Here is a 25,833-nt window from a genome sequence, read left to right as displayed (position 1 = left end):
AGGAGGGGGGAGAATAGACATGGGGAAGGGAGAAATCAGCCCCGTGTCTTTATTAAAGAGAGTTAGAAAGAGACTACACCTCAAGGGGTGAGGTACTGGCCAGAAAGGTGGGGTGGACTCAGGTCCTGGGGATTCAAGGGCAGGCTGATGGCCTGGGAGGGGCCAAGGAGACAGGTCCTGGCAGCAGCTGAGGAGGTGCCTGAGGGTGAACTTTCCAGTCCTGGGGTGATCAGCTGGTTCTGCAGGAGTCACAGAGTGGGTTGGGATGGCCTGGATTCTCCCTGAGGCCACTCTGCCTTGTCTATTTAGATCATCCACTGGTCCTGATCCTGTTCGTTGCCTTCCATGTCCACCTGGAGAGGAGGCTGGGTGTGGGTGGGGAGGGGCCTCAGCCACCCAGCCAGCCCGTCCCAGACCCTGCTCCTGGCTGGATCCAGGGTCTCTGCACCCCTTGGCCACCAATTAGGTCAGGGGCAGGGGCCCAGGAACAGAGGCCCTTCCCACACCCCTGCCTACCTCATTGACCTCTCCATCATCAGGTGACTCATTGTAGTCATTCATCTCGTCCATGTCCTGCATGTCTTCATCATCCTCTGAGTCCTCTTCACTATCCTCATCGTCATCTTCATCCTCCTCTTCCTCATCATCATAGTGCTGGTGAGGCAAGGGAGAGCCTATAGACTCTACAGCTTTCTTGGACCAGTTTAAGGGCTAGCCTACTTGGAGCCTCTCTCTGGAGTCAACAAATGACCCCTACTCCCCAACCCTGCTTAAGTCTAGCAGGCTGGTGCATGCTCTGCAGGACCTTAGTTCTGGGCCCAAAGCCCACCCCCTCTAGAGCTGAGGATCATAATTGCTCTGGAGTCAGAGGCAAGACCTTCAGAATCAGAGCAGAGCCTTAGTCCACCTGGACCCCACTCACCTCTGAGGCCGGCTTGCCAATAGGTACCAGGTTGTTGTCTTTCTCTGCAATGCTCTGGAGCTGTGGCCAAAGGGGAAGAAAAGCAGGGCCAGGGCCCAAGCAGGGAAAGTCAGGAGCATGGGACTGGACCCCTCTGCCCACAAGAAGATGCTTCCACCCCCACCCCGAGTGTGATGGAGAAGCTTCCGGTTCTCAGGAAGATTCCATCCCTTTCTCTTCTGTCATCTGCAACTTGATCCAATTACATAAACTCTCTGGGCCTTGACTTTCTCATAAGATTATGGTGAGGATGAAGTGAAAGACTATCAGCCTAGAACATGGCATCTGCTAGGTCCTCAATAAATAGTCAAAATTATTATTTCTATGCTTTTTGAAAAAGAACCTGGGCTCCAATCTGGCCCAGAAGTCCCGTGGTCCCGTGGAAAATTAGGGTGACACAAAGATGAGAACCCAGCTCCCAGCCTGATTATTCTCAGCTCAAAGCAAAAAGCTCTTCCAGGGCAGGTCTCCAGAGTAAGACCGGATCTTAACCAGTGAAGGGAAATCCCTGACTGAGGCTCACCACGGTGGTAGGTGCTCACTCACCCAGGCTTGATGCTGCTGTTCTTGCTGCTGCAGCTCTGTCTCCTCCACACAAGGCCGATCCAGATTAAACCACAGCGTTTCAGTCACACGGGGGAAGAGGGAGGGAAACAAGGTGGACATGGCTCCTAGACTGAGAGAAAAGGTCAGGTGAATCCAGCTCTCGGGTGTGTTGGTTTTGATTTGGGTTACAGTCTGACTTGGCGGTGGGGTGGAGTGGAAGGGAGCAGAGAAGCAGCTAGCTCTTCTCTGTGGGAGTCAGACACACATGGGTTTGAGTCCTGGCTCCACCACGTAAGAGCTGTTTGACTTTCCTCATCTGCAAAATGGGGATAATAACATGCCACCCTCACATTCATTCTGATCATTAAGTAAGGTAACTTACTTTATGGAAGACAAATGTAGAGGTAGGAATCCAAAATGCAGACTAGCATTACAAAAGTAGAGGTAGCAGGGCTTCACGAAACTGTCTTTATCTCCTTCAAACACTAAAACCGATTTTTTTTGCCCTCTATGATTATCCATACATATCTACCCAGTGTCCGAAATTTAGGACACTAATCACCTTTCATAAACCACAGCAAAAAAAAAAAAAAAAAAAAAAAAAAAGTATATATATATATATATATATATATATATATATATATATATATAAAATTATTTTTTTGTGTGTGGGGCAAGAAGGCGTGCAAGTATGACTCACTAATACATTCTAAAGACATGGGTAAATGTGTAAAAAAGTAGATGGGAGGTTGAATGAACTAACATGTGAGAGAACAAGTACATTCAGTTCGGATTAATCAGCTGAGGGAGCTGACCAAGAAGGTGCCGGAGAATATGAATTAAAACCGTTCGGCTCACAGGAAAATTGAGGCTCAGCAACAGGCAACGACTGGGCTCTAGGTCACAGTGAACTGACGCACAGAACTCCGGCGGGGAGAAGGTCCAGTCCGGGTCCCAGCGGTGAGCAGGAGAAAGGGATGTAGGTCTCTACTTCTGCTTTTGCCCTAGCTTATTTGACTGATTCAGGGTCAGCCCTACCCTTCCGTGAACCTGAGCTTCCCAGACCACCTAACAGGTACATCAGTCCCAACCATCATGCCCCAGAATTACTGAGAGGCACAGAGACCCAAGTTCCGAAACCCAAACGATCGCCGCAAAGCCACTGCCCATTCTTCGCTCATTATGATAATGACCGTGAGGCTGACCAACAGGAAAAGTCAGGGGCGGGTTTCAGAGACGCATTTACCCTTATAGGGTTGCTAAAGGCGAAAGGAGCGGGGCTTGAATAGGGCCAATTAACTGGAAGAAATGCTGAGTGACAAGATATGAGACCAATGAGTGACGGACCTGTGTGACGGGATGGGGCTTGGTCTCGCGGAAGCGGCCAATGAGCTGGCGCAGTTTAATATTGAAAGGGCAGTCTAAGCCCGGATCTCTGGTGGAGTCGGGTCAGGGAAGCGGGGTGTCTATGGGGAAGAAAGAAAAGGGCGAAGAAACTGCAGACGCAGTCCTGCTTCTGTACTTACCGCGCAGGGAGGCGGCAGCCGGCAGTGACCCGGAAGCACTTCACTCCGCCTCAGCGGAAGGACCCACCAGAACCTGGGACGCACCGAGCGCATGCGTCATTGGCCTCCTTTTGTTTTTCCCCTTCCCGCCCACCAGGCCGGACGTGACGTCACACACTCTAGTCGTGTAGTTGGAGACGGAAATTTGTTGCGCCTTCTCTGTTGGCCCCGCCTTGAAGCCCAGCCAATCGGCCTCTCCGATCTGCCCGGCTCCCGGGAGCCCTTGCCTACGGCTCCACTTAACCCCGCCCCTCTTCCTACGGACGGTATACGGCTGGGTGTCCCCTGCGGCAGCGGTGGGCCTGTTTGCTATGCTGTTTACTAGGAAAATTAATGGGCTTCTGACCCAGAATCGCTGGGTGGTTTTAAACAGTTTCTGTCTGTTCTCTGTCACTCTCAGTGTCCGGTTTGGCGCATACGTTCATTTATGTAAGCTTCCCGCGAAAATACAGAGTATTCCAAAAACATGTATACACACTAATAGTAGATAGCTCAATTTATGTTTCTTTCTTTTAAGCCAGACTAAGCTTTGAACAAAGGACATTCAGCCCAAGCCGGTTTGGTCCAATGAATAGAGGACCAAAGGGACTGAAGGGTCCCAGGTCCCAGTCCGGTCGGGGGCACATGCCCGACTTTCGGTTGTGGGTTCCTTCCCCAGTAGGGGGCAGACAGGAGGCAGCCGATAGATGATTCTCATAATGTTTCATTGATCTCCCTCTCCCTTCCTCTCTGAAATCAATAAAAACTAACAAAAACAAAAACAAAAAAAAGAAAGAAAAGAAATTCATCCCTAAAATGCTATTGGAAGTTTGAATACAGTTGTAGTACAAACACTGCTTTTATAATTAAAGAGTGTAAACATTTGGGGGGACAAAATGTATACACTTTAACAGCTAATACTTAATTTTTACTCCTTTTCAGGTTTAACTGACTTGAAATAATGGGTGAAGCCAGACTAAGCTCTGAACAAAAAGTTTATCCACTGGACTATGTTATGGGAAAACATAAAAGATAAGTTTACGGTACAAAACTGGCAACAGTTGACAAATTGAGGGTGCACAAATACTGAACGAAATGATCCTTGATGTTTGTGATTACGTTGCTTCACATTATTGGCAGAATGGTCACCAGTTTGAAAACGCATTGAACAACAACAAAAGTATTCATTGAAATAGGATGAATTCAAATTCTAAGCAAGGTTACAGGCAGAACTTCCTTTTTTTTTTATTAAAGAGCCAGCCCTATGTACACTTAGTGGTTATCTTGATGCTGGCCTTGAAAAACAATGCTGTTCTATCCAATTTAAAAAAAAGTACACCTGGCCTGGTATTGAGATTGTGGGCATATCTGGTCTCTGGCCTACAAGGTCAGACAGCTATGTTTATCTTCATCATTCTTCAAATGGGCTAAAGCAAACTAGAAAGCAACATTTTATCTAGGAAGAACAGCAAAAAATTCCAAACAACAGTTTGTTACAGAATGGGGGTTTTCCTTCTCAGAACCTTTAAAAATAGCTATCTGCCCCTAAAGCAGCGCAGTCATGTAGGGTCCACCTGCGTGTGGTACTCTTGCGGTTGCCCTGGCCAGATATTTCAATAAATTCTTGCCTGCTTTTTTTTTAATAAATCATCAGCCTCTAGTGGTCTTATTTTGAACCCAGGGTTCGACCCCACAACATTCATTTCTGTAGATCCTTTTAAATTTTGAAAATGAACTGTATATTAATAAACACTAACTTAAGCCCTAATCAGTTTGGCTCAGTGGATAGAGCCTTGGCCTGCGGATTGAAGGGTCCCAGGTTCGATTCTAGCCAAGGGCATGTACCTTGAGTGGGGGCACATCCCCAGTAGGGGGTGTGCAGGAGGCAGCTGATCCATGTTTCTCTCTCACGGATATTTTTAACTATCCCTTTCCCTTCCTCTCTGCAAAAAATCAATAAAATATATTAAAAAACAACAACACTAACTTTATAATCATTCAAAGTGCGTATACATTTTTGGGGGGACACCCTATATTTGTGTCCCTACTATAATCCAGGCTCTGCAAGAAGCTGAAGATATATCCAGGAAATGGTCCCTACCCAAAACACCTCACAGTCCAGTGGGAAAGCAAGACTGCAGACTGACCGAGGTCTCACTTGTTTCTTAAGATTGCCGGTCCAGCCGAAACCGGTTTGACTCAGTGGATAGAGCGTCCTACGGACTAAAGAGTCCCCGTTAGATTCTGGTCAAGGGCATGTACCTTGGTTGCAGGCACATCCCTAGTTGGAGGTGTGCAGGAGGCAGCTGATGGATGTTTCCAACTCTCTATCTCCCTTCCTCTCTGTAAAAAAAATCAATAAAATATATATTTTTTTTTTAAAGAAAAAGATTGCTGGTCCAGTTCTGTATTTGAGATTATTCAAGGGCCTAAGTGACTAGTCAGCCTTGGGCACAGCTGAATTCCTCTGCTGCTGAGACATTCAGCTGTCCTTTTGATTAGTGGTTAGCCTAACCCTCACTTCCACGTTTTTGCTGATGTCTCTCTTTTTTTTTTCCCTCCTATTTTTGATCTTGTTTTTTCTATTTTTGTTTTGATGATGTCTCTGTTCTTGCAACCTCTGATTCACCATCCTTTTCAGAGATCCTCATGGCTTCTAGCAAGAGGTCTTTCATACCCAACTTCCATTAAGCTCCATCACCCATCAGCCTATCAGCCTCTTCCAGGGCTAGTAATTAAAAAAAAAAAAAAAAAAAAAAAAAAAAAAATATATATATATATATATATATATATATATATATATATATATATATATTCCTTCCCCAACAAGATGTGTGACCTTTAACAAGTCTTTTCCCCTGAATTGTTTCCTCTTCAACTGCCATCTTAATCTATGCCCAGCCTTCTTCTCTGTTTGTTATAAAGTTTTTTCATTAAAGAGTAAAATTTGGCCCTAGCCGGTTTGGCTCAGTGGATAGAGTGTTTGTCTGTGGACTGAAGGGTCCTGGGTTTGAGTCTGGCCAAGGGCACATGCCTGGCTTGCAGGCTCAATCCCCAGTGTGGGCATGCAGGAGGTAGCTAATCAATGATTCTCTCTCATCATTGATGTTTCTGTCTCTCCCACTCCCTTCCTCTCTGAAACCAATAAAATAAAATAAAATACTTTTTTAAAAAAGGGTAAAATTTGCCTCTTGGAAATGGCCATCATTTTCACTCATCCGTTCAATAAATACCTATTGAGTGCCTCACTATGTGCCTATCAGTGTTCTAAGTAGGGGGTATACAATAATGAAGAAAAGGAACCAAAAAAAAATCTTTCTCACCTTAGCCGGATGGCTCAATTGGTGGAGTATTTGTCCGCACACCAAATGGTTGCAGATTTGATTCCTGGTCAGGACACATACCTAGGTTGTGGGAGGCAACCAATTGGTGTTTCTTCCCGTACCACCCCCCCCCCCCCTCGCCAATCAATTTTAAAATATTCTCAGGTAAGGATTGAAAAAAACAAAACAAAACAAAACACCTCTCTCCTCAAGAAGTTTCTTTTTTTTTTTTTTTTAATATATTTTATTGATTTTTTTTTTTTTACCCCCTCCCTCCCTCCCACACATCCAAGAAGTTTCTAATCTAATGAGATAGATAAACAATAAAGATAAAGAAGACATGTAGTTTAAGATTGCAGTAAATACTAAGGAGAACAAATAAACCGGAGTCGTGGAAATAAAACACTGGCAGGGGAGTTTTTATTTTAATTACTTACTTACTTAATTATACTTACTTAATTATTTTTGTGGGCAATAGGTTTTATTTTAGATAGGAGAGCTAAGAAAGTCCTTGCAGGGAAGGTGACTTTTGAAGAAAGTTCTGAAGAAAAAGAGAGAGAACACTATTCTGATATTTAGGGAAGAGCATTTCAGGGGCAGTAAGTGCAAAGGGCCTAGAAATAGCTGGAGCACGGTGTGTCCTGGGGAGAGTAGGAGAGGATAGAGAGGTAGCAGGAGCCAGATAGAAGACTATCAGGTCAAACTAGGGACTTCGGCTTTTACTCCATGTTGAGGATCCTGGTGAAGCGTTTTGAGTAGAAGATCCACACAATCTAATTTATATTTTTAACAGAGTTACTCTGGCTGTTCTAGGAAGACTAGATTTCTAAGGGGCAGTGGAATAAGCAGGGAGACCAATTGGGAGCCTATTATAATAATGCAGAGGTGGGGGGTGAGAAGTGATTGAATTTTGAATATACAGTTGACCCTGAACAATGCACCGAACCCTGCACAGTTGAAAAATCTGCATATAACTTTCGCTCTCTCAAAACTTAAGTTGGCCGAAACTGGTTTGGCTCAGTGGTAAAGCATCGGCCTGCGGACTGCAAGGTCCCGGGTTCGATTCCAGTCAAGGGCATGTACCTTGGTTGCAGGCACATCCCCAGTGGGGGGTGTGCAAGAGGCAGCTGGTCGATGATTCTCTCTCATCAATGTTTCTAACTCGCTATACTTCTCTCTTCCTCTCTGAAAAAAATCAATAAAATATATTTTGGGGGAAAAAAACACACAAAAAACAAGTTATCCCTCAGTGTCTGCAAGGGATTGGGTTCCAGGACTATATATATATATCCCTCCAAATCTGTGGACTCCCAAACATGAGTCAAAAACAGTATGAATAGAGACTAAAAAGTCCATGCATAAGTGGACTTTGCAGTTCAAATTCATGTTGTTCAAGAGTCTACTATATCTAGAAAGTAGAGACAGCAATGTTTGCTGACAGACTGGATGTAGAATATCAGAGGAAGAAGGGAGCCAAGATTTTTTACCTGAACAACTAGACGACTAATGTTGCCATTTCTTGAGATGGAAGAAACAAGAGAGGTGCTAGTTTTGGGGGGAACTATCTGGAGGCCACTTTGGGGTATGAAGAGATTGAAATGTTCATTACAATAGAGATGGTGAGAGGTAAAAGGTAAGGGTTTGAAGGAGAGAGGTCTAGGCTGAAGATATCAATCAATTTGGGAGTCATTAGCACATAGATGGTATTTAAAGCCATGAGTTTGAATGAGATCATCACTGAAGTGTGTGTAAATGGAAAATAGTTTCCTTTAAAATTCTGAACTTGAGCCCTGCCTGGTTTGGCTCAGTGGATAGAGCATCAGCCTGTGGACTGAAGGATCCCAGGTTCAATTCTGGTCAAGGGTATGTATCTTGGTTGCAGGCACATCCCCAGTAGGAGGTGTGCAGGAGGCAACTGATGGATGTTGCTAACTCTCTATCCCTCTCCCTTCCTCTCTGTAAAAAAAATCAATAAAATATATTTTAAAAAATTAAAATAAAATAAAATTCTGAACTTGAGGAAACTAGAGCGGCAAACCAGACTGAGACAGAGCGTAAAAAAGATTAGAAAGCCTGGTACCCTGTAAGCCAAGTAAAGAAGGAATATCAGGAAGGAAATAGTTTGCTTTTGAACAAAATTGTGCCTCTATGTTTCCCCAACTGAGCTCCTTGAGGGCACAGACTGGATGATTTCTATGTCCCAATGATCCATCCTGACCTCCCCCTTCTCCTGGGATCCCTTATCTGCTCCCCTTGTGACTTATGTCTCGATTAGTCTCTCCTCCTACTTCCTTTCTTTATAAGATCTATCTCAAGCGTGCTTTACCTCCCATCCTTCCTGACAGCTCTGATCTGATGGGAAATTCCCTGGTAACCTAGAGTTTCTTACCAAGGTCCTTTGACAGGTTCAACAAGTCATGGTGACTGGAGCGGGATAAGTGGAAATTTAGAACACTGACCATTTTTCGCTTCAACAACTGAATCAACGATGGTGGTATTTGTTTTACATTCACTGTTCACCATTTGTATTTGCCAAATGTTTGACTTTCATATCATAGACAATAAAACAAAGACCCTAAGAGATTAAGTAATTTGATTCATATTCCTTTTGGTTAACATTTACTGAGTGCCAACAAGTGCTAGACACCTTGAATAGGCCCTTTGACAGCAAGACTAAGCAGAAATAATAATCTCTGTCCTCAAGAAAAATACAGTGTACTGAGGACAAAGACAATTATAGAAGAGGGAGAGATGAATGGGTTCTGGATAAACTGAGGAAGAGAGGAATGGGTTCTGGTAAAATGGAGTTTATACTTGAGCTTATACTTTTGTTTCAGGAAAGCAAACATTTGAGTTTACTTTGAGAGATAAAGAGGAGTTCATCTGGTAGATGAGTGGGAGAACAGGGATGCACACAAGCATATAACATGCGAGGGCATGAAGTTGAAAGCAGATGATGTGTTTAGAGAACAGTAAGAATCCTTTGGGGCATTTAGGTGTCTGGAGATGGAGAGAGAGAAAATGTTAAGAGGATTCAGATGGGGAAGGGCTTTGGTGGCCTTTAGATGGAATGGACAGTATGGGAGCCAGGATTTGGAGTCTTACCTTGGCCTTATTGTTCACTTGAAGGGGACCACAGTCAGGTCCTTCCCATCATTTAGCTTATGTTTTCTCTAACATAATATCAGAACCATGTCTCCAGCTCTAATGTGAGTGTCTAGAAGATACTCCCAGATCTGGCCCTTTCTGCCTTGATATATTATTATCTCTTTCATTGTGTTTTACACAAGCCAGGGCCTGGGCTGAAAGCAGGAGGCATGATGGTGATTTCCTAACAGTCAGAGCCCACATGCTCGAGAGGGAAATCCATGGCTCTGTGCAGAAATTTCTCAAAAACTCAGGAAGGGCCAGAATTGACTGATGTGAATTCAATGCTAGTGAGAACTGCTTTCACAATTCTTGAGGAGTATGGCAGACCTTGGCAGGGAATGTAGGGATTGTCACTATCTTTCATGCATATGGCAGGATATTTGAACTCCAAAGGGCTTTGGCATTCACAGTTTCCTATTCTCAGTCCAGCCCTGGGAATCATGTCCCCAGTTAGCATATGAGAAACTGAAGTGACTTGTCCTAGCTGAAGCTACAACTAAAAAATGTCAATCTTTTACTTAATATATTTTTATTAATTTCAGAGAGGAAAGGAGAGGGAGAGAGAGATGAAAACATCAATGATGAGAGAGACTTATTGTTCAGTTGTAACCCAGGCATGTGCCCTGACTGGGAACTGAATGGTGACAGGGTGACACTAAACCACTGAACCACACTGGCTGGGCAAAAAAGTCATATTTTACTCACAAAGCTTTCTTTAATAATAATAATATTATTATTGCTATTATTATTATTAGAGAGAGAGGAAGGGACAGAGAGTGATAGGAACTTCAACGAGAGAGAAACAGCAACATAGATTGGCTGCCTCCTGCATGCCCCCTACTGGGGATCAAGCCTGTAACCCAAGCATGTGCCTTGTCCAGGAATCGACCTCCTGGTGCATGGTTAATGCTCAGTCACTGATCCACACCAACTGGGCCTCAAAGCTTTCTTATGGGCTGATTTGTGGTTGGTGACAGGGACTCACAGAAGAATCAGATCTGAGTCTTCATCCTCTGGAAGCCCCAGTCTAGTTTGGAAGGCATAACACAAAGTATTAAGCCCTGAGGGCAGGTCTCTGATTCATCTCTATTCCCTCAGCACTTAGTATAGGACCTGGCTCAGAGTAGCCACTCAAAAAATGCTTCTACAGCTGAAACCGGTTTGGCTCAGTGGATAGAGCGATGGCCTGCAGACTGAAGGGTCCCGGGTTTGGTTCTGGTTGGGGGCATGTACCTTGGTTGTGGGAGTGTGCAAGAGTCAGCTGATCGATGATTCTCTCTCATCGATGTATTCTCAATCCCTCTCTCCTCTCTGTAAAAAAATCAATAAAATATATTTTTAAAAAATGCTTCTACAATATGAGGGTGTTTTTTTTTCCCTTCAGTCTAATGGAATTGAATTATTAGTTCATGTAACTCTATGCTACAAATGCTATGGTGGAAATAGGTTCTGAGAAGAATAGGAACATTGAGAAGAGAAAGGCAATAATGTGGGAGAGGATGTGGGGAGGGTTCCTCAGGGAAATACCGAAGCATTATACACTTTGCAGGAGATAATGCCAGGAAAGAACTATCTAGTCAAGAGAGGATAGCATGTGCCAAAGCACATAGATCTTTGAAAGGGTTATGGTGTGCTCAGCGCAGGACCTGCTTGTGGCCATCTTAGTGGGAGGCACCATGAGAGAAACAGGACTACAAGACTGGTGCCCTGAACTCAAAGGATTACGCATATCCTTAGAAGCAGGCAAGGAGACATTGACAAAGGTCTCCTCGAGCAGGGGAGACTTCATCTGGGTCTCAAAGGATGCTTATATAGTCAGTGAGCAGAAAGGAAAGAGGAAACCTTCCTGGTGGGAGGAGACTCCATGAGCAGGCACTGGGATATGGGATGAATGAGGAGATTGTCTGGGCACATGCGTAGGGGATTCTGGAGGAGGGTGGAAAGCCCCACTGGGTGGGCTGATTGAGGGAGTATACCTTTGCCTGGTATATGTTTTCTCTACCTCCGGCTCACTTGACACCTCATTTATTTTCTGGTCCACCAATAGTCATTGGGGCCTCTCTGGGCTGATCTGAGATTAGGATGGATGGATGAGCTAGAAACAATCTCTATGGGCTCTCTTCCAGTCCCCTAGAAAGCGGCCCCAGAAGGGGTGCACCACCCAGGCTTTGATTTGCATGGTGGGTTTGCATATAATTGCTCACTGAAGGTAAGGTTTCCCTACTCTGATCAAAGCAAAAACAATAAAAAAGTGGGAAGAGAGGCTAGTCAGGCTGATGAGTTCTTTTTTTTTTTTTTAATTTAATTTTTTAAAAAATATATCTTACTGATTTTTTACAGAGAGGAAGGGAGAGGGATAGAAAGTTAGAAACATCAATTGATGAGAGAGAAACATCGATCAGCTGCCTCACCCCCCCCCCCCCCCAGGGATGTGCCTGCAACCAAGGCACATGCCCTTGACCGGAATCGAACCCGGGACCCTTCAGTCCGCAGGCCGACACTCTGTCCACTGAACCAAACCAATTTTGGCATGAGTTTTTGATATATCCTGACTGGTGGAGAGCAGAGAGCAAATTTTTTCCTAGCCGAAACCGGTTTGGCTCAGTGGATAGTGCGTTGGCCTTCGGACAGAAAGGTCCCAGGTTCAATTCCAGTCAAGGACATGTACCTTGGTTGTGTGCACATCCTCAGTGGGGGGTGTGCAGGAGGCAGCTGATCGATGTTTCTAACTTTCTATCTCTCTCCCTTCCTCTCTGTAAAATATCAATGAAATATATTTAAAAAATTTTTTTTCCTGACTCTAATATCTCATCTATCCCTAATGACCGCATTTAACCCTAATCACCTCCCAAGATCCCAGCTTCTGATGCCATCAGATGGGTCGGGGTAGGGTTTCAACATAGGAGTTTTGGAGTGACACAAACATTCAGTCCGTAACAGTGTCTTAAACCCTGGAGCTGGAAACCGGCAGAGCACCACTTGTTACCGTATTCTGTTGTTAGTCAAAGCAGTCACAGAGCCCGTCTACATTCAAGGGGAGGGGACATAGACCTCACTTCTTAATAGTCAAATATTTGTTTCCTACTTTAACCCACCACACATGGGAAAGGGGTCCCTCCAACCCCCCTTTGCACAGATTTGGATTAATCATAACCCTTGGTTCCTGACATGCTCTCGTCATAGTTCCAGGCATAGACTGCCTATATATATATATATATATATATATATATATTTTGCCTTTATATATTTATTGTTCGTGGTTTTGCTTAGCTTCTTAAAAAAAGGCAAAGGAAATATTATATTCTTCCTTCTTTTAAATATATTTTATTGATTTTGTACAGAGAGGAAGGGAGAGAGATAGAGAGTTAGAAACATCGATGAGAGAGAGTCATCGACCAGCTGCCTCTTGCACACCCCCTACTGGGGATATGCCCGCATCCAAGGTACACGCCCTTGACCGGAATCGAACCCAGGACCCTTCAGTCCCCAAGCCGACGCTCTATCCATTGAGCCAAACTGGCCTCGGCTATGTTCTTCCTTTTTGTGTCATGGGTGATTTGTATACCTGGGGTAAGATGATACTCTTATTTCTACAATATCACATTTCCTTTATTTTCATTATTCAGGAAAACATTAGCAGGACTAATACAACTGTACAGTCCAAGAAGTTTCTGGGGAGAGACGTTCCGAAGTCTGTTCCAAAAAGTAAATAGAGGCTGTGGTTTCTCAGCTGAATTTCCTGGAGGTAAGGTAGAAAAATAAGACCTTGTATCTGGAGATAGTATTACTGTGAAAAAAAAGCATGGTTTTTGCAGCTAAGCCAATTGGGTTGATTCTCTACTCCTCCCCTTTCTAGCTATTTAAGAATTCACCTAACGCCCACAGCCTCAGTTTCCTCATCTGCATGTTGGGAATAATAATGTCAACCTTGCAGTGCAATGTGACGGTTACAAGACACAACAATGTAAGTAAAGCACCCACTATTCGAATTGGTATCTGACTCTCAGTATGATCGTGCACATTAATGTTTAGGAGGCACATTAATGTTATCCAAGTTTAAAATACTTGGATATATATTTTCAAACTACTCCTAAAAGAAGGAAGATGTCTACATGTCCCAATTTAGGAAGTGAAGATACTAAGACCAGCAACAGTGATGATCACAGTCTGGTACAATGGAAGGAGGATAGACTATGGTCAGTACTCAGCAATGATGGAGCCCTGGGAAGAAATAGGCAAGGTGAGCACCTCATAACCAGATGCTGACTTTGTGCCCTTAGACGCACCTGTGGCAGGACCATGTGCTGAGAGCAGACTGAAACCACAGGCCCTGCCCCAGGAGAGGCATTCCACTAGTTGAGTAAATATTGACAGAACTTAGAGTTTTTCCCAAAACCATAATGAGAAAATACCAAAACACATAATAAAAACCAAAAACAAAACAAAACAGGAGCCATACCATTTGTCTTCCTAGCTTAGCAGCAATTTTACTGTGTGCAATAGCATTTGAGAAATAAGGACAAAAGATGAAGCACTTTTAATATGAAAAAGTAAACTTTTTTCTTAACTTATTTTTATAATGGTTAATGAAAGGGTTTTTTTTGCCATAGAAAACATTTAAATTAATTTCAGACAGTACAGGGTATAAAGAAATAACTTGGAAGATTATGCTGTCAGATGTGACAATATTATTCAAGTGTATATGGTGGATAACTTGGTTTTATGAGGTTTTTTGTTTCTTTTGTCAAAAGCATAAATGTACAGTGAAACTACAAAAAAAAAAAAAAAGCAAAGTGTAGAACATTATGCTATCATTTGTGCACAAAAGTGGGATAAGTATAAATGCATAGAATACTTGTAAATGCACAGAATTTCCCTGGCAGTTACCCAAGGAACTAGAACTATTGATGGCCTTATGTTTATGCTTTTGCAAACATGTGAATAGCATCCATAAATGATATGTAGTATTGTTTTGTGCATACACTTATTATTGAAATTTACATAAATGGTAACTAATCAGATGTATCATTCTATCTTATTTTTCTATTAAGCATTCTGGATATCTATATACATATATGCATACATGTGTATTACATTTAAATAAAGCATGCATTTATATGATTCAAAAATCAAAACAGCATATAAAGAGGGAGCACATGCTTTTAAGCCACATAAGCTTTCAGGTAGTGGCCTATGTGTGTTGCATTATTCTGCCAGTTAAAGAGCTTGTTTCAGTTCTGGTCAAGATAATGGAGCAGGTACATGTTGTGCTTGCCTTCTTCCATGAGCACATCACAATTACAGCTACATTATAGAACAATCAACCCGGAGAACCATCTGCAGACTAGCTGAAAGAAGTCCTATAACTAAGGATATAAAGAAGAGGCCATGCTGAGACTGGTAAGAGGGACAGAGATGTGAAAGGGGTGTGCAGGAGGCAGCTTATCAGTGTTTCTCTCTCATTGATGTTTCTCTCTCTCACCTTCTCCCTTTCTTTCTCTGAAATCAATATGTTTAAAACAAAACAAAACAAAAAATATTCTTGAGAAATTCTTGTCAAGCTCAGGGGGTACAAATGACACAAAGGGTGGTGGTTGGGAAGGATGTCTCAGCTGCAGAAGTATCCCGAGGAGCGAGGGGTCCCAGCCCCGTATTGTACTTCCCAGCTTGGCGCAGCACCAGGAAAAGAGCCCATAAAACACGTGGCTGTGAAAATCAGCAGAGATTCCATTTTCTGGGTGAGACCAGAAGACTGCTGGGAACACAGGTGTCCTCTTTTAAAAAAAAAAAAAAAAAAAAAAAAATATATATATATATATATATATATATATATATATATATATATATATATATATATTATATATATCAGAGATGAAGGGAGATGGAGAGAGATAGAAACAATGATGAAAAAGAATCATTGATTGGTTGCCTACTGCACAGCTAGGATACAGGTGTCCTCTTTTTAAAAAAAAAATATTTTATTGATTTTTTTACAGAGAGGAAGAGAGAGAAACATCAATGAGAGAGAAACACTGATAAGCTGCCTCCTGCACACCCCCTACTGGGATGCACCCACAACCAAGGTACATGCCCTTGACTGGAATGGAATCTAGGACCCTTGAGTCCACAGACCAATGCTCTATCCACTGAGCCAAACCGGTTAGACCCACAGGTGTCCTCTTAAAGATTCACACACAGAGACTCTCTTGCAGGAACTCACCCTGGGCTCTGGCAGAGGGACCGCAGTTCTGGGGGAGGTGGGCAGCAGAGACATACAGAGAGAAAGTGAGTTGTATGATTCAGGGCGAGAGCTGCAGAGATGGCCGCTATTGTTCCCATGTTGAGGCTTCCTCCCACACTCTCAAATCTGAATCTGCATTAGCCTGGTGAACTCCACTTGCTCTACCCTGAGGACTTCCTGAGACTCCCTCCCACCCAAGCACTGCCCGAGGCTCTTTTGGTAGCAAGCAGCCAGCCTTGGCTTGAACAACAGTTTTTTAATCCAAATAATAATAGAAAATTTATTTAGAAAGTTACAGAGGTAGTTTAAAAGTGAGCCAGTTGGCCGAGACCGGTTTGGCTCAGTGGATAGAGCATTGGTCTGCGGACTGAAAGGTCCCGGGTTCAATTCCGGTCAAGGGCATGTACCTTGGTTGCGGGCACATCCCCGGTAGGGGGTGTGCAAGAGGCAGCTGATCGATGATTCTCTCTCATCGATGTTTCTAACTTTCTATCCCTCTCTCTTCCTCTCTGTAAAATATCAATAAAATATATTAAAAAAAAAAAAAAGTGAGCCAGTTGGCTGTGTAAGCTCAGAAAACAAGTTACAGAAGCAAAAGAAGGGTCCTTGGAGCTCAGGAGAGAGAACAGCAAAGGTAATGTTCTTGGGGGGAAGAGGGGGACGGAGAAAGAGGGGAAAAGAAAGGAAAGGTGCAGTGTGCTCCCAAGAGAGAGAGTGCTGAGCTTCAGTTTTTCTTAAAAAACTCTTGAGCCCTGGCTGGTTTGGCTCAATGGATGGAGTGTCGGCCTGCGGACTGAAGGGTCCCAGGTTTGATTCTGGTCAAGGGCACATGCCCGGTGTCGGGCTCGATCCTCAGTGAGGGGCATGCAGGAGGCAGCCGGTCAATGATTGATGTTTCTGTCTCTGCCTCTCCCTTCCTCTCTGAAATCAATGAAAAATGTTTTTGTTTTTTTTTAAAAAAAACACACAATAACACTTGAGGAGCCCTAGCGGGTTTGGCTCAGTGGCTTGAGCGTCGGCCTGCGGACTGAAGGGTCCAAGATTCGATTTCGGTCAAGGGCATATGCCCGGGTTGTGGGCTCAATCTCCAGTAAGGGGTGTGCAGGAGGCGTCCAATCAATGATTATATCTCATCATTGATGTTTCTCTCTCTCACCTTCTCCCTTTCTTTCTCTGAAATCAATATGTTTAAAACAAAACAAAACAAAAAATATTCTTGAGGAATTCTGGTCAAGCTCAGGGGGTACAAATGACACAAAGGGAGAAACTGAATTGTGCAGTTTCAGGGTGTGGGCTGAAAGGACGGTCGCCATTCTCCCTGTGTTTAGCCATCCTCCCACATGGCCTGTTCTGAACTCCACCCATTCCACCCTAAGGACTCCCTGAGACCCTGCCCCAACTCCCTCACTGCCAGAGACTATTTTGTCAACAAGCAGCAAGACTAAGCCAGCTCAGCTATCTTTCTTAAAAAACTCAAGAAATTCTGATCAAGCTCAGGGGGTGCCAGAGACAACCAGGAAGAAACTGAGTTGTGTGGATTCAGGGTGAGGGCTGGAGGGCTGGCTACCATTGTCCCCTTGTTGGAGACTTCCTCCCACAAGGCCAGTGGGCAGGCACCATCTTTCCTATGCTGGACAAATCTGAATCGACAGCAGCTTGGTGGACTCTGCTCGTTCAACCCCGATGACTCCCTGAGTCCCGACCCCACTGCAAAGGTCTCCAGGCCCCCAGCAGGTGGTGGTTGCTTGGGTGTATACTGTGACTTTTGCTGTGTGGTTCAAGCTCAACACTGGTGCCAAATCTGAATCCGTAGTAGCTAGTGAATACCATTTGCCCTGCCCTGTAGACCAGGCATGTCAAACTCACTGCCCACATTCAAGCCACAACCAATATTTTTGCAACCCAGCCAATGTAACTGTATGTAAGGAATATTTTCATAAAAATTTTGTAACTTAATTTTTACAATATCCTGTTATACATAATCATTAACAACGAACTACAACATCTGCTAATGACAACATACAACAAAAGCTTTCTCATTCATTTAAATGTCAAATGCCAAGTTAAATCTCATTGGGCTGATGTACCATAATTTATTTAACTGGCCTTTCCCTTAGCGAGTCAGTTGAGGTATTTCCTAGCCAAGGCCTGCCTGCCTTCCCTGACTGAGAAGCTGACCAGGCAGTCAGAAAGGACTTATAAAAGGAGATGGGGAGGTGAGGAGCCACTCTACGTTCCCAGGTGGACCGAGAGCAGAGGTAAGGGCAGATGAGAGGGGGAAGTGGGAATGGGAGGTAGGAGTCAAGGTTGGGTTTCCCACAGGACTCCTGGGAGGCTGGTTTCTCTGCTGCCTTTCCTCTGGTTCCCCATGGCCCACTGCTCTGGCTCAGCACTCTCCTCAACAAGCCCCTTATCTGTTGGCCTTCTAGCTCGAGGCCTGACTCTGCTGGGGGAACTTCCCATAATCCTCTGTGTGGGAGAAGGGGTTGTTGGTATGTGAGGTCCTGGAGTCTCGCTGACGGGGCCTGCACTCTCACTGGCTTGCCACGTTGGCCCCCTCCCCCCCAACCCTACTTCCAACTCCCATGGCACCTGGTCCAGGACTATGAGTCCTAACTGAACAGCTCAGTGGCCTTCATCTGGCCCCAGGACAGTTTTCCTGTCCGCCCCACTGGCACCTAAAAGCCTCCAGGCGGCCAAGGCTGGCAGGAGCCCCTTTCTTTCACTCCCCCACCCCCTCGGCAGGCCATGCCCTGTGGTTTCTCTTGAGCAGTTTTGAGAGGACTTGCCAAGCTGGCAGAGATTTCCCATTGTGGATGAAATACTGACTGGTCAAATCCAGAGCAAGCTAAGGCTGAAGTGCCTTCATTTGAGGGTTGGGGTGGGGAGAGGAATTCCTGCCTCTGGCCTAGACCTCTATCTGCCCCTCATTGCTTGGCTCAGCTGCTCTGAGGGGTAAGCTGGGTGGGGAGAAGATCTGGGCTTGGGAGGGGAACAAGAAATATGACCAAGGTTCTTACAGTTGCTGCCTCTCAGGCCTTGTGAATCTCTGACTGTGGCTTCCTGGCAGGAACAGATGGACATGGCTTGGAAGATCACACAATTGCTGCTTCTGGCTTCGGTGACTGCTGTGTGGGGTGCTCGGCCCAAGACTCAAGAGGGCAAGAAGAATCTGCTCAATGTCTGCATGCACGGCAAGCACCACAAGAAAGAGCCAAGCCCCGAGGACAAGCTTCATGACCAGGTGAAGGTGGGCTGGGGTCTAGCATCGGGAAAGGGTTGACCCCAGAAAGAGAAGAAGTAGGGTGATAGGAAGATCAACTTTGAGGGGGGTGATAGAGGCAGGAGTATGGCTAAGGTGATACTGAGGGTCTCCCCAAGGAGAGGAGGTAGGGAGGTGGTGGGGAACCTACTATGGGCCAAATGCTTTCCTCACATCTTTAAAAAAAAAAAAATATATATATATATATATATATTATTGATTTTTTACAGAGAGGAAGAGAGAGGGATAGAGAGCTAGAAACATCGATGAGAGAGAATCATCAATCAGCTGCCTCTTGCACACCCCCACGGGGGATGTGCCTGCAACCAATGTACATGCTCTTGATGGGAATCGAACCTGGGACCTTTCAGTCCGCAGGCCAACGCTGTATCCACTGAACCAAACCGGTTTCAGCAACTTTCCTCACATTTTATCAGCAAATATGCCCAAATGTCCTACTTGGTTGGTGGGTGATGGTCTTCACTTAAACAAATGAAGAAATAGGCCCACAGATACCTGTGGAAATTGAGAGGCTACTCATTAACAGGAGCTAGGAGAGAGACAGACAGTAAGTTCCCCAGCCTTCATTATGTGCCAGGGCAGCGCTCAGAGGTAAAGTGGAAGGGGAGACCAGTCTCTCGCAGTCACTAGGAAGCACATATTTACAAACAGGCCAGGTCCCCCACCCCATCAGGTTCTGAAGAGACAGTGACAAATCAGATGTGCTTGGCCTTGGAGGCTGATTGAGTTTTCCAGGAAGACAAAGCAGAAAGGGGCCACCTAGAAGAGGACAGCATGTACACAGGTCGGAGGGTGACAGCACAAACAGTGGAAGTCTTGTGGGCCAGAGACCACAGAAAAGGAGAAGTGAGACCAGGGTCCCCATTTCATAGATAAGGCCCATGGAAGCAGTTCAGGAAATCTGAGCTTGAAGTTAAACTCCAGGCTCATGAGAGATGCCAGTATTTCATTCCTTCTGGTCTCCAATTCTGCTCCTCACAAGGCTTCATGTTGCCAGAGGGCTGGGGGTGTTCTCCAGGAAAGACTGGGGCATGGACTCATTCCAGGGACTTGATGTGAAGAGGAGGAAGCCCGGCAGCCCCATGACTCCTGAGTCATTTCCAACCTTTCATTGCTTTGTGCGTGTACATGGTGAAATACAGGGTGTCGCCGAAACCGGTTTGGCTCAGTGGATAGAGTGTCAGCCTGTGGACTGAAGGGTCTCAGGTTCGAATCCGATCAAGGGCACATTGATCAGTTGCAGGCTTGATTCCCAGGAGGAGACATGCAAGGAGCAACCCATCAATGATTCTCTCTCATCACTGAAGTTTCAATCTCTTTCTCCCTCTCCCTTCCTCTCTGAGGTACTTCCTTTTGCCAAAAAATGGTGCAAACACAGATCTTTGAAGGAGACAAATGATTGTAATTCTGAGGATCATGGGCTATATGGGAGTAGCTATTTTTGTTGAACCCTTACATTGAGCTAGGAAATGCTTTTCATTATATTAATTAACTCTTTTGGAGGCAGAAACCACTGACCTTAGAGCATGGTGTCTTCCAGGGTGACTAAGAGTTGGAGCATTTGAGAAAGAACATGGGAGAAGTTGGAAGGCCTGAAAGCATGGTCTGTGTCAGTGCACTAGGCATGGGCTCCAGGGGTCTTCAAACTACGGCCCGTGGGCCACATGCGGCCCGCAGAGGAGTCTGATCTGGCCTGCCAGGTTTTTTGGGCAGTGAGCGCAGCCGAGGTGTTACAGTAGGAATTAGTAGTTCATATAGTCCGGCCCTCCAGCTCTCTGAGGGACCGTGATCTGGCCCCCACTTTAAAAAGTTTGAGGACCCCTGGTTGGGAAGCAGTAGGTTTGGCCCCACCCCCATGGATTTTCCCTTAGTTCTTCTTGAGTGCCCAGACCAATAGCATATCCCCTCTTGCTTAACTGTGGGTACATCTCAGAGAGTTAAAAGCAATTAGTCCATAATCATTCAGCTCTTGAACCCCAATCTAGAGTGATTTAATATATATATATATATATATATATATATATATATATATATATATATGCTTCTCTATTGACTTTTAGACAGAGAGGAAGGGAGAGGGAGAGATAGAAACATCAATGAGAGAGAAACATTTTTTTTTTTAAAGAGTTGGGGTTGACAAAAGATAGATATAGAGACAGTAAAGCAACAAGCAGACTGTCAAATTACAGCAGGGAGGGGAGGGAGATCTGGGGGAGATAATAGATCAACCAAAGGACTTGTATACATGCATATAAGTACAACCAATGGACATAAAACTCTGGGGAGGGAGGGTATGTATGGGAGGGAGGGGGACAAAAAAAATCAATAAAATATATTTAAAAAAAAAAGAGTTGGGGTTGAACTTCACTTTTTAAAAATATATATATTTATTGGTTTTTTACAGAGAGAAAGGGAGAGAGATAGAAAGTTAGAAACAGCGATGAGAGAGAAACACTGATCAGCTGCCTCCTGCACACACCCCACTGGGGATATGCCCGCAACCAAGGTACATACCTTTGACCTGAATCAAACCTGGGACCCTTCAGTCCGCAGGCCAATGCTCTATCCACTGAGCCAAACTGGTTTCGGTGAGAAACATCATTGATTGGCTGCCTCCTCATGCCTCCCACTAGGGATCGAGCCCACAACCCGGTATGTGCCCTGGATCAGATATTGAACTGGTGACTTCTTGGTTCATGGGTCATAAACCTTACTGGCCGGGCTAGAGTGATTTTGAAAGAGAAACTTCCAACACTTCTACCATTTTACATGCCTTGAATTTAGTAAATTCTCTAAGTTAGCCTCCCACAGTTAGTCAGGCTAGTATTTAGGCCAATGTGCTGACCATTGCCCCTCTGTTCCCCACTGCTTTCTGAACCTATCTGGAAGCCCCGAGCCTGGGGTTCCAGACCCCAGGGCAGCCAAACCAAACCCCTTCACCTCCACCCCTCACCACCACCTGGACCAGGCTCCTGTCCTGAATCTTAACCCCACCATTTGCCAAGGGTTCAGCTTACTTACACTCCCTAAAATTTGGAGTAATGATATTTATACTGGATTGTTGAGAGGATAAAGCACGAAAGCCTCAGGGGCTTTGCACCTGCTGTTTTCTAGGCCTACAATGTTCTCTGGCTTCCCCCAACTCAGAAGGAAAATCATACACAACATGAGAGAAGAGATTTGCTCTACTTTGTTCACTGTAGTATTCTTAGTATCTAGCCCAGTGCCTGATATTTAATAAGCATTCAATTAATATTGGTTGGATGCAAAATGAGTAATATAAGTAACTTGAATAAATGTGAAATACGTTTATGAACTGTTTAGAGCTATACAAATAATAGTTGCTTCTCCAGTCAGTGGTTCTCCAGGTTGCCCACATCCCCTGTTACTCTGTTAAAATTAAATATCATAATTGCCTTTATCCCAAATGGGGGCTCTTCAAGTGCCAGATACAGAGGCACCCTCCCCACTGAGTCTTCCTTTGGATGATCTACTGGGGCCAGAAAATGGAGAAGATGGCTGTTCTGAGGGAAGAATTTAGTCCTCTGTCTTCCCCACCCAGTGCAATCCCTGGAAGAAGAACGCCTGCTGCTCGGTCAACACCAGCCTGGAAGCCCACAGGGATGTCTCCCTCCTGTACAACTTCAACTGGGAACACTGCGGCCCCATGAAACCTGACTGCAAGCGCAACTTCATCCAGGACACCTGCCTGCATGAGTGCTCCCCCAACCTGGGGCCCTGGATCCAGAAGGTATGACTTCCTCCCCATGCCGGCTTCCCAGACATCTCCTGGTCCTGCCTCTGCAGCTCTTGGGCTCTCTAGGGCTGGGCTACTGAGAATCCTGGGCCTGAGTCCCTTTCCCCTACCGACATCTCCCAGGGGAACCAGAGCGGGCGCAAAGAGCGGATGCTGAACGTGCCACTGTGCAAAGAGGACTGTGAGAGCTGGTGGGAAGACTGCCGCACCTCCTCCACCTGCAAGAGTAACTGGCACAAGGGCTGGAACTGGACCTCAGGTGAGAGCCTGGTGGGTGGGGAGAGAGGGATTAGGAGGGGAGGCTGGGATGTGAGATGGGCATATGAAGGGTCAGAGTTGAGGAGTTGGCAGAACCAGACATAGTTTAGGGTCCAATGGCTAAAGGGCTTCCATCCTCCCACAGGGATTAATGAGTGTCCGGTGAAGAATGCCTGCCACCGCTTTGATTTCTACTTCCCCACGCCTGCTGCTCTGTGCAACGAAATCTGGAGTCACTCCTTCAAAGTCAGCAACTACAGCCGAGGCAGTGGCCGCTGCATCCAGATGTGGTTTGACCCGGCACAGGGCAACCCCAACGAGGAGGTGGCCACGTTCTATGCAGAGGCCAAGAAGAATGGAGCTGAGCTTCATTGGGCCTAACCTTCCTGCTTGGCCTGGCCCTGCTCTTGCTGGTCAGCTGAGCTCCTTTTACCTTCTAATACCTGGTCATCCCATGTTTGAATAAACTAGTTACCTGCATGTCTCTTGCAAATGATTTGGGTGTGAATAGGGATGTGACTTCTGCTTCCCTGTTGCCATTGACTGAGACTTGGTCAGTTCCCAGCTCTGATACTTGCTAGGAATTTGCCAGACACTTACCTATTCTTCTAATCAAAGACATTGATTAGAAGTTTAATTTCATTTTTCACTGTAGAGTCAGGCCCAGGACTTTGTCATTTGAATTGGACCAAAGCCTCCCAGGGTTGACTGTTCTGTCCTGAGCTCGGCTCTTCAGTAGAAGAGAGGGAATGGGAGTGACCAGCATGTTCTGGATGCTGGCTGGGAAGAGGTGAAGGAGGCCAGCAAGAGCCATACCTCTATACAGCTAATACCCCCAAATCAGTCCCTGCCAGGCATTGTCCTAAATGCTTTATGTTTATTCCCATAAGGTGTAGATGCTATGGTTTGCATTTACATATGTGAAAACAGGCCCATGGATTAAGGGACAAGGTCAAAGCCATCCCCTGCATGAGAGCTGGGCTGGCACTCCAGGCAATCCGGCTGCTGGGAACAAGCTCTGTCCCTTGTGAAGTGGGTGAATGTGTGCATCTTAAAGGGATACCGCACCCACGCCTGACCAGAGGAGCTGGGCCTGAGCTGCCCTGGCAGAGTTAGGACTGGATCCCAATCCTAGAACAGGTTCCAAGCCAATGATTTGACAGATATGTGGGCATTGATCTCACATTAAGTGTAGTTTGTAGCAGTTGTGATAAGCTGGGTTATGTTCCAGTACCATCCCTGAGATCTCAGTGGCTTATCACAACTAACATTTACTGGTATATCTTGCTCAAGCTACAGTGATTAATGTGGGTTGTCAGGGGGATACTGCTGGGCACTCAGCGAGGCAGGCTGATGGAGGCTCCATCTGGTCACACACTTTTATGAGTCAGGAATAGGGAACTTGGTGAATTCCATACTGGCTGTTAAAACTTCCACCCATCACTTATTTTATTGGCCAGTTCAACGTATATCATGTCTAACTTCGAGGAGGCCAGGGAAGTACAATCCTACACATGCCTGGAAGGAGAGGGGAATCTGAATGTTTGTCAACAGACCTAACGACTACTACAAAAACTGTTATGCTATGGTCAGTATATTGATATACTGATAAATCAATAATATATATATATATATTTATTTTTTTTTTACAGAGAGGAAGAGAGAGGGACAGAGAGCTAGAGATATCCGATGAGAGAGAAACATCGACCAGCTGCCTCCTGCTCACCCCCTATCGGGGATGTGCCCGCAACCAATGTACATGCCCTTGACCAGAATCGAACCTGGAACCTTTCAGTCTGCAGACCTACGCTCTATCCACGGAGCCAAATCTGTTTTGGCTATGGTCAGTATATTTCTGCCGTGGTTACAGATGTATTTTTTCATTCTGGTCCTGGTAAAGAGCAGAAAGATTAACTCTTTGAAGCTATGGAAAAAAAAACTATATCAGCATGAAAAATGAAACAACCCACTGGCTACAACCCTATTGGATAACAGCCCAATCAATAGATCCGATTCTCTACAGAACTAGTGGCACTGTTTACAAAGATGATTTGCTTATAGATGTATTAGAACTAGTGAAATTTAAGATTAGAATCACCTCAGTCCAACATATCTTATCAAAGGCCTATTATGCTGTTTGTTCATATTTCTCTCAAGTAAATATTCTCTCATAGCAGCATATTTATAAAAATACCCCACTTATGTAGCTGTCATCCTCATTCTTAGGAATCATTAGGTTGTGGAATGGAGTAATAATTTTCCATATCAAGCTATCCTAGAGCAGTAGTTTAGGCATAAGGATAGATATGTATAATAACATACAGTAGGAACAGAATTGAAAGCCAGAAATAAAACCTTATGTTTATACTTAATTATTATTTTTTAAAAATATATATTTTATTGATTTTTTTACAGAGAGGAAGGAAGAGAGATAGAGAGCTAGAAACATCGACCAGCTGCCTCTTGCACACCCCCTACTGGGGATGTGCCTGCAACCAACATACATGCCCTTGACCGTAATCGAACCTGGGACCTTTCAGTCCGCAGACCGACGCTGTACCACTGAGCCAAACCGGTTTCGGCTATACTTAATTATTTTTTAATCCTCACCTGAGGATGTATGTTATTGATTTTTAGAAAGAGGAAGGGAGGGGGAGAGAGAGAGAGAGAAACATCGATCAGTTATCTACCTCCTGGCCAGGTATTGAACCTTTAATCTAGGGATGTGCCCTGACCAGAATCGAACCTTTCTTTTATGGGGATAATGCTC

The 25,833-nt window shown here is 44.9% G+C and overlaps 2 protein-coding genes across 19 annotated transcripts in view; one reads left to right on the top strand and one right to left on the bottom strand.

Moving 5' to 3' along the window:
* Window positions 1–25: 25 nt before the first annotated feature.
* ANAPC15 (anaphase promoting complex subunit 15) overlaps window positions 26–25,833 on the bottom strand; it is an 89,533-nt gene continuing 63,725 nt past the window's right edge. For 3 of the 16 annotated variants that reach the window (XM_084894369.1, XM_084894371.1, XM_084894370.1), the window contains 4 exons: window positions 1,508–1,637; window positions 923–982; window positions 517–654; window positions 26–353 (listed from right to left, as the gene is read on the bottom strand). In XM_084894369.1, coding sequence (XP_084750495.1) covers window positions 306–353; window positions 517–654; window positions 923–982; window positions 1,508–1,627 — 366 coding nt within the window. In that variant the 5' untranslated portion in view covers window positions 1,628–1,637 and the 3' untranslated portion in view covers window positions 26–305. Of the gene's footprint in view, window positions 366–516; window positions 655–922; window positions 983–1,507; window positions 1,638–1,889; window positions 2,078–2,365; window positions 2,726–2,854; window positions 3,188–25,833 lie in introns of those variants that run through there. The other 13 variants (XM_084894372.1, XM_084894366.1, XM_084894375.1 and 10 more) reach the window with 13 other exon arrangements.
* Window positions 18,580–23,868, top strand: LOC311627792 (folate receptor alpha-like). 3 transcript variants are annotated; one of them, XM_084894355.1, is made up of 5 exons: window positions 18,580–18,720; window positions 18,836–19,009; window positions 22,611–22,799; window positions 22,929–23,064; window positions 23,209–23,868. In XM_084894355.1, exons 2-5 carry the CDS (start codon window positions 18,842–18,844, stop codon window positions 23,442–23,444), a joined length of 729 nt encoding a protein of 242 aa, XP_084750481.1. In that variant the 5' UTR covers window positions 18,580–18,720; window positions 18,836–18,841; the 3' UTR covers window positions 23,445–23,868. The 3 variants fall into 3 exon arrangements, with proteins under 3 accessions (XP_084750481.1, XP_084750480.1, XP_084750479.1); XM_084894354.1 differs by having other exon boundaries at window positions 18,622–18,720; window positions 18,802–19,009; XM_084894353.1 differs by lacking the exon at window positions 18,580–18,720 and having other exon boundaries at window positions 18,769–19,009.

The sequence above is a fragment of the Pipistrellus hanaki genome (assembly GCF_964339955.1).
Source record: "Pipistrellus hanaki genome assembly, chromosome: 9".
Classification (NCBI taxonomy): Eukaryota; Metazoa; Chordata; class Mammalia; order Chiroptera; family Vespertilionidae; genus Pipistrellus; species Pipistrellus hanaki.
The sequence above is the reverse complement of the archived record's forward strand: the minus strand, read 5'-3'. Positions and strand labels throughout refer to the sequence as shown.